Source organism: Ischnura elegans, chromosome 9 (genome assembly GCF_921293095.1).
Source record: "Ischnura elegans chromosome 9, ioIscEleg1.1, whole genome shotgun sequence".
Taxonomy (NCBI): Eukaryota; Metazoa; Arthropoda; class Insecta; order Odonata; family Coenagrionidae; genus Ischnura; species Ischnura elegans.
Genome location: NC_060254.1, coordinates 46,749,745 through 46,758,687, shown reverse-complemented (window position 1 = coordinate 46,758,687; position 8,943 = coordinate 46,749,745). Strand labels below are relative to the sequence as shown.

Sequence of the window (8,943 nt, the reverse complement as noted above, 5' to 3'; positions counted from 1 at the left end):
TAGAAGCAGCGTTAGGTTACAATGGTAGGCCTTAGCAAATTTCCTTTTATTTCTAAGACTAACTCTAGGGTGGCAATATCTTCCTGAATGAATCGGCTGCCCAGATAACTATTTATTTCATGGCTTTTCTCTTCCTGGAACTGACTGAAGGGTTAGGATTCCAACCTAAGTTTCCTCCCCAAGCAATCCATCCTCTCCACTCTGGCACATCTTCCTGGGCTTCAAGCCTCCCCAACAAATTTTTCAAGTCCCTCCCAAATTTTTCAGCCCCCTTATGGTGACTGCCCACCACAAATCCCCTTACAAGACAACCAGCCCAGTGGCACTGACTTTCTCTCAGCTATTAAAAGTTGTGGACCAACATTGGGATTTCAGATCAGAAATTTGCTAAAAGTCATATAATATTATCTATTGCTTCTAGAGCCCTAAAGTTTCATTCACCCTGATTCATTCAAAAATCACCCTGATTTTATTCAGAAAGTGATCCTACGTGTCTCATTTTCAAATATGTAACATACTAAAGCACTTCAGCACATAAGCACCATTGAATATAAGCATAAAGGAAAAGGAAGATAGAGGATAGGAATGTGGGGATATTTAACGATAGAAAAAAATGGCTCTCAAATGGATAAAAACAATGAAAATATTATATTACAACAAAAAAAAGGTTCCAGCTCATTACAAGCTCATAAAGGCTCGGAACTCATATTTACATCAAGTTTTCTTTCCCCGCAGAGTGTATTTTTTTATATTTTTTTGTTTTGAGGGTTTATTAAATATACATTATTCATCAGATATTGGAATTGCAAGCATATCAAGGACTAAAGAAGGATCCCAATAATACAAAGTATTATCCATAGTGGATAGGAATAGTTCCCACTAAAGATGGGATAGTGGAGATACAGGCGGGAAAAGGTATAAAATGTCCATTACATCATGAAACACTTTGAATATTGCAGCAGTTTATACTTCATATGTATGCATTCCACTTCTTAGACTCCGCCTCCACAAGCACTGAGGTAGAGCCTTTCACTTCAATAGAGGCTCTTATACATATGGCCTCCCATTTTAAAAGCCACCTGTACATTGCGTATTCATTTGATAAATATACACATTATGAAAGGTTAGGGTAAAACATATATTGGTTCAAGGAGGTGGCAAGGTAAAAAGGTAATCTCAAGTCAGGAGCAAAGGCAATGCACTCGGAACTTTCTCGGGTAGAAATTTTTCATTACCAACATACGAAAACAATACTGCTTTATATTAAGTTACACTAACAACTCCAAATGACAAAAGTGTGATAAGGCCAGTGAGATGGCCACAGAATGAATGGCGTCAAAACCCACATTAACCTTAAGAATTGAAGCAAACTAATGCATAGACGGCAATTATGAAGACGAAAAATGACAAAAGTGGCATATTCAACAGCTTTGATTGATTGAAACACCTACAACTGTTTGGTAGAATTACATAATAAAAAAATAAGCTATATTAATGACTATTGCAATTACCAAACACTTTTATAGATATTCGTATGATGCTGTTGACATTGATTCATTTTTCAATGCTCACAAGCTTGAATTAAGTTATAAACCTCCTGAAAAAAACTATCACTGCATTCATGGAAAAAAAACAATTAGCAAATAATTTTAATATACAAACAACCACTGAGACAGTGCAGCTTATTATGCAATCATTTTAAATATATACAAAAGAGTCTAAAATTCTTTTTCAAATGAACAGTGAACTAAACATTGAATGCGTGAGTCCACTATAGGAAATTAAATATACTATTCATATTTTTATCTAATCACTAAATTTGATTTTACCACAGGAATAAAAAAATATATTGGGGAAGCAGTAAAATGTAGAATAAATAAAAATTCAACAATAAAAACATCTTTTACAAGCAATAAAATTCAATGAATTTTTGTCACTCAAGTTTCCCAAGTTTATCAGTAGAACTTAGTATGTATTACTTAAAAGCAAAATTTTAGCAGTGGAATGCACATTAGCTTAACACAGGAGTTTTACATAACTTATCCATGTAAGTAAGCCTTTTTTCAACATTTGCCCCTTAAAATAAACCATTTTTATCAGGATATTACAAACAAGAAGCACATACAGTGCCCATTTCCCCAGTTAAGTCCTAGTGAGCCACCTCCAAATAAAAGATGCTCAAAGCTAATAGAATTTAATCTTGAAAATTTGTTGATTATATACTGTTTGGAAAATCAAGAAACATAAGATTTAAATAACCAATGATAAAAGGAAAATTATTTCAACTTCAATTAGAGCGAAAAATTTATGGCAATAACTTCATGTAAATTTAAAAAAAAACTGAATTCCACAACTTGACTCCTAAAATTTTGCTCTTGAATTCACCACATTTCTTCATCAGAAATTGGCGAAATTCTAATTTTTTGATATGTTTCCATGTGAACATGTTAAAACTACTCCTGCAATTAAAAAAACTCATTGAATTCCAACATCATGATTTCAATTAAAATCCACAATTCAACCCTTTAATGGCAAGCCAACAAAGGATAATTTAAAACATCATCTTTTCAATAAAAAATATAACTATGGCTGTGCGCACAGACAAAACAATTTTGGATCCTAACAGATCAATAAAAAACCAAATGAAAGGCAGCCCCTGATTAAGATTAAAACGGACGGCATCAAGGTATCTCTGCCTTTGCTGCAATTCAATAAATGACTCACTCGTTCCCCAAGACATTCGTTTTCATTCAAGGCAGTCTAGTCACTACTAAGGGGAACAAATTAGTGAGACTTGTGTTTCATGATGACCAAGGAGAGGAATACGAAATATTTCACAGAGGCTAGTAACAAGCAAGAATGCATAATCAAGGCATGATGAATACTTCAGAACTACTCCGTTATATATCCATCATAAAACAAGAAAATAAGGAAGAAATAATGATATCTGCCATTCTTTTGCAATCTCTTTCATGGTAGTACACCTATGCACAGCTAAGTTTATGGATAAAAGAATAATTAGTCAAGTTTAACCAAATCATCATCTGTATAAACTCAGCCTATACCAATGCCTCATTACTCCATTTTCTTATAATCGCTTGCAAAAAGCAACATGACATAAAAACACTTATCATTGTCATGGTCCACCTCAATTCAAGCTCTGCGTAAGGCATTTTTCACCCCTCTCAGCAACAAGCTTTTATTTGATAAGGCTTTTTCACAAGCATCCATCAATCACATCACTGATTAAATAATTCTTCGCTAATACTCATGAAACTAAATGATTTTTTATCATTGTTACGAAATTTTTCATTAGGTGAGCAAATTGTGTAAAATATGTAGGTCTCCATCAATTATTTCAACTAATTATCCATGCTGGTATTTGCTTTCACAAGCCTGGATCTTAAGATTAAAACTCAAATGAGAAATCACCATTCAACATAGCCCTATGGAGTGCTGGAGTAAACTAATTAATGGCAGTCTTTTGAGAACTATTTTCTCTTCACATCACAGGATTTGACACTTCACACCTTTCAAATTAAGTCAACAGGCTGACTCAACTGATTTTATGTCCAGAGTTGCTTCAAAGAGACCTCATGGGCATAGAAACTATATACGGAACAGTCCCTTACGTGGCATTTGAGAGATAACGTTCTTCTACGATTACAGTGAGGAGAGGTAATTTTCAAGCAAATTCTCCAAGAAGTAGGTCATAGTATAGAAAATAAAACAAATATTTCTGGAAAGTTTTCTAAAACTTAGCTACTCCTTATTGCACCAGATTTTGCTCATGGAGAAAAAGATGATTGCTTGATGTTTAATTAACACATTCACCTCGAAGATAGAACATATCAATGGGACAACCTCCCTTCATCTTCCGCTTGGTTTTGATCAATGCCAAACCTCATGCTATCCCCAGCATTGGTGTTGATATTTTGGAATATTCCAAGCACTTTCAAGCTCCCAGTTTTACTCTTAATTTGCTAAGCAGAGCAAATACCAACGTCTGCAAAATGACATTCACTACCATTATTTTCAAATACACTGAAAAATCAACCGATAATTTTTTCACAACCACATAGACAACCTCTGGCAGCCCACCCATCAACTACAATAGACGAGCGCTGCAGTTTCAAAGTGCCGACGGGTCATCTCTATAGATTCGGAACCACAGGCAAAAATTGAGTGACCCCATATCATACACTAAGTATACAGGCATACTTGGCAAGACACCTCCCTTCACTCATTTATACTAACCTTATCCAATGGAGTAACAAATGGCTTTCCAAAATGATTGACACATCCAAATGACCTCTTCCAAGCATAGTGAAATACATATTCACACAAAACCAACAACTACTTTTCCGATCACAAATCCATTTCCAAGACAAAAAACTGCGACTGGTCTCACTTCACTTAACAGTCTTCCAACACTTTAAAAAAAAAGAACACTTGGAAGGTCACCTCCCCACTATAGAGGGATTCTTTTATCCTGGGCAGGATTTCCCTGCTTTGATTTTTAATTACACCCAGCGGGGAAGGGTCGAACTGGAGCGGTACTAGCCTCTTCACCGCCTATCGACGTGATGACCTGACCCTTCCCCAACCAAACATGTGTCGAAGGAAGTCTACCAGCGCCCGTACCGCAGTCCAAGCCGTACGTCGCTGCATCGTGCCTCAAGGCATTGGAGGTGGCACCGGGGGCTGTTGGGATTGCTGGTGCTCGGGGAAGAGCGTTGTCACAATGTACGATGTGGGCACAAACCCTTCCTCTTCCCTCTCATCCTCTTCGTCATCATCATCGTCATCAAACTCATCGTCGTCGTCATCATTGCCGCCATTGTGTCTCCTCCTGCCTCTCGACCGCCTTCTACCGCCACCGCCAATGTTTGAGGGGCCTTGGCGACGCACCCTCGTCCACCCGTCACCTTGATCCAGCTCCACCACCCATAGTTCCTCACCCTCGCCCATTGGAATGGATCCTTCACTTGTTGCTGTTATGGGAAAAGCATGTGAAATAATTAAATCTCAGTACAGTGTACATTGTAACAGTCTATACGAAAGTGGAAGTGAGGCATGGACAATGACAGTAGCAGAGGAACAAGGATAGAGGCCTTCAAAATGTGGTGCATAGAAGAGTGATGAAGATCAAATGGATTGACCGAGTTAGTAATGAGGAAGCCCTAAGAAGGGTAGGAGAGAAGAGAAGCCTCATGAAAACGTTAATAAGAAGATGGAACAACCATAGAGGCCACATTTTGAGACATGATGGCCTGATGAAAACAGTAATCGAGGGACAAGTGGGTGGCAAGAAAGGAAGACCTCGACCTCAAAATGTACAGAACAGGGAAAGAAGGATGTGAAAGAGAAGAAAGAAATACCTAAGTGTGAAAGGATTAGCTATTAGGACAATTGAGTGGAGAGCTGCATCAGACCAATCTTAGGATTGTTGACCAGTGGTGATGATGACAATGTAACCACTTATAAAAAAGGTAGTCTACAGGAAGGAGGTAGAAAACATGGAGAAGACAATGAATGTGGCCAGAATATGGATGGACATTTTACATCATTAAGAGGAAAATATTTAGGATACATGCATTTACGTACATATTTAGTGCATTTCATTGAAATACATTGTCCTAGTTTACTTCCATCATTGCTACCTTCAGAATATTTTTTGAAATGTTATGAGAAGGGAGGAGAAAAAACCAGGTAAACCATGAACTGGATAACTGAGAACCAGATTATCAAGAGTTGACCTAAAAGGAATAATAAAAGAGAGGAGAATATAGTAATAGAAGAGAGGAATATTTATCATGAATGCCTGCATTTGTAAGCTACCAAAAATTTTCTCCAACCAATGATGATTACTGTATTTCTCTGAATATAGTCCGTCCCCCCCCTCTAATTTTGAGGTTTCAGTTTTGGGAAAATATTTTCAAAATATGCCTGAATATAGTCCCCCCTTTACTTTTACCACAGGCAATCTTTGAAAAAAAGGGGGGACTATATTCAGAAAAATACGGTAAATGGTGTAACTGGTAGTAAACCTGAACTGTAGTTGGGAGATGATGGATAAAATACCTGTCCAGTCTAAGGATTTTTCCCCAGAAAATGTCTAACTTTAGTAGCACATGTGCAGTATTCACAAGTCTGCTGTTCATTTTAACAAGATCCTGTAATCCCACAAGATACAGAAAATAGCAGTGATGAGCGGTGATAGTTTCAATAGATGAAGCAGAGTGATGATCTGATCCTTCCCCAACCAAGCATGTGTCAATGCAAGTCTACCAGAGCCCATACTAGAGTGCAAGCCAAGTCAGGGCAGTGAGATTTTATAGGGCAATGTTTGTTTGCTAACAGCTGGCATCCTAACACATGCCTATAGACTGCTAGACTTCTCAGGTAGTATGTAGATATAAATTAAATATATAACACAATTTGAGCATAAAATGCAAATGATTGCAGTCACTCAAGCACTGCTATACTTGCTGCATCTGAGAGGTTGCCACAGGTAAATAGCATACATAAATCCCAAAATTAAAATTATCAGTATTTTTCAGGAGACACTGCTGACTGAAAGGAGTGAACTGATCACAACAATTTCAGAAAGAACTCACCTTCAAAAGGATATAATGCTCGACACGTTCCAAGGGGTGGTAACACTTCCTCGATACCATTGTCTGTGCCGTCATAGTAATACTCTCCACCATTGTTGCCCCCTAACCTGTCTTCACCTTCTGAGCCAGGCAAACTTGTATGAGACGTTCCGAGACCAGATTCTGGACTGTTGGAGGACCTGCGAATGGCCAGAGGGGGGTTGGGTAGGGAAGGATCCAGGGCAGATCGAATGGAAATCGAGGTTTAAAAGTAAGGTCATTGGGAGTGCATTGAACGGGATTTATGGAGGGATGAGGAGGTAATGGATAATGGGTTAGGGAAAAAAAAGGCAGAAGAGTGAGATAATTATGATCAAAACTGAAGCATCAGACAGTGAAAATGAAATATAAAATAATTAAAATATGAATGTTAACAAAAATAAAAGCAGAATAAAAAAATCTACACACCTGTACCTTGGAGGTAAAGGACACTATGTGTGTTTTCCTAATTTTTCAGGAGAGCAGTTTTAAGATTTTTAATATTTTTAACCAGTAATGACTAGAAGGTTAGGTTACTATACCAATAAAATTTCAATATAAGAATGTTGTAAACTTTTTACCAAACCTTCTAGTAACGATCGGTTAAATTTTAAAAAAATCTTAAAACTGCTCACCTGAAAAATTAGGAAAACGGACATAGTGTCCTATCTCTGAGGTATAGATACATAAAATGAAATAGTAAGAAACTAAAAATAAAAAATTGAGACAAATAAATGCTCAACAATAGGATACACTACAGTAAATGTAGGAATTGAAACAGAATGTAGAGCTACAAGTAGACTTTATAGTTCTTCACTGTTTTTTTAGGGCCTCCTGAGAGGGTAAACTGTTCTATACCCACCAGAAACCTGAGAGTTACTGAATGGTAGTTGAAAAGTGGTATTGGTAACTTTATGACTTAATGTGGCATGTTTTCAAAGGCTAAGGCTAATTAAATTATTAAAAATAGACTCAAACATGCATGAGCCAATAATGATTAGTTCTTAATGTTTACAGAAAAAAATCCAGCACCCTCAAACAAAATATATAAAAAAATTGCAAACTAAAAAATGTTTGTAATCAATTCAAAAATAAAAAAGTATTAAAGAGATTTAATGAAATATACCATACTTCTTCAATATGAGTATTCGATTCAGTGTACTGGGTGATGATTTTCACCACCTGTTGCATTTTGAAATAGTTACTTTGGCTGATTAATGGATGAGATACTAAAACATGCCTTTCGACCCACAGCAAAAATAAAATAAACCCACAAAAGCCTTACCCATGCGAAGGGAGGGGTGTTCCAGGTGCTGACTGTTTGTTCGCTTGACTCAAGTGGTGCTGGAGGGATGCTGCCGAACTCGCTGCATTCTTACCAACTCCAGAATGCATGGCTGCTGGATTCGAAACACTCGAATCCGATGCACTTCGACTGAGGGAATCCTCTGACCCTGAGTGGCCATTCAGGGCAGGGGAATGTGGTCCAGGCTGTCCCTGTAGAAATGAGAGGTTATCACTAGCATTTAGGCCTGCTTCACATGGGTGCGGATGGACCGCGTTTCGTGCTACACGCATGGGGCGCAAAGAGCAGTCACCGTTGTTCACATAGATGCGGATGAAATCCATCCGCATCCAGCACAATGTCAGCTGTGTGTAGCTTGCCAAGGCAGAAGAACATCATACTGCCAAGTGCAATTCAAGCAATTGCTGTATACCAGGTATTATTTATTAAATTATTTATCGTACTTACACAATTTAATACACGAGATTAATCCCAAAGCTGAAGATATACTAGGAGAATAAAAGCACAAGGGTAGAATATCATATTGACTAAGGAAATTAACAATAATGCAATTATAATTCTTACTTCAATACAGGGCAGATAATTTGTCAGTTTTCACACTCAACAATGGCTGGTATAAGTAGGGAAGCAAGTAGGCATTAAAAACGTAGAGAAAACTGATGTAAAATGAAGCATTAAGCTCTATACAAAATAATATTAAATATAACTTATTTTAGATTAAACATTACTTTTTTAGACTGGGGCCGTATTCTGTAACTCCAAACCGATCGGTGCGGCACCGATTCGTCGGGTGCGACGTCACACCGACTCCCGGTAAGAAGTCGTGCGATTCTGTACGAAACCGATCGGTGCGGCACCGACGAGAGGACGGGAGATCGTCGGTAGCCGTACCGACAGCAAAAAGGTGTCGGTACGGCCACCGACTAGTGGGTTTCATGAATTCCCCGGTGCGCATTGTACGTTTTATTTTGTTTTTACCTCATCACCGAGTAAATAATG

General features: G+C 37.7%; 1 protein-coding gene across 6 annotated transcripts in view; it reads right to left on the bottom strand.

Moving 5' to 3' along the window:
- Positions 1 to 625: 625 nt before the first annotated feature.
- The window catches only part of LOC124166043 (formin-binding protein 1-like), a 300,513-nt gene continuing 292,195 nt past the window's right edge, over positions 626 to 8,943 (bottom strand). For 4 of the 6 annotated variants that reach the window (XM_046543628.1, XM_046543629.1, XM_046543631.1 and 1 more), the window contains 3 exons: positions 7,924 to 8,135; positions 6,621 to 6,799; positions 626 to 4,994 (listed from right to left, as the gene is read on the bottom strand). In XM_046543628.1, coding sequence (XP_046399584.1) covers positions 4,678 to 4,994; positions 6,621 to 6,799; positions 7,924 to 8,135 — 708 coding nt within the window. In that variant the 3' untranslated portion in view covers positions 626 to 4,677. The remainder of the gene's footprint in view (positions 4,995 to 6,620; positions 6,800 to 7,923; positions 8,136 to 8,943) is intronic. The other 2 variants (XM_046543630.1, XM_046543634.1) reach the window with 1 other exon arrangement.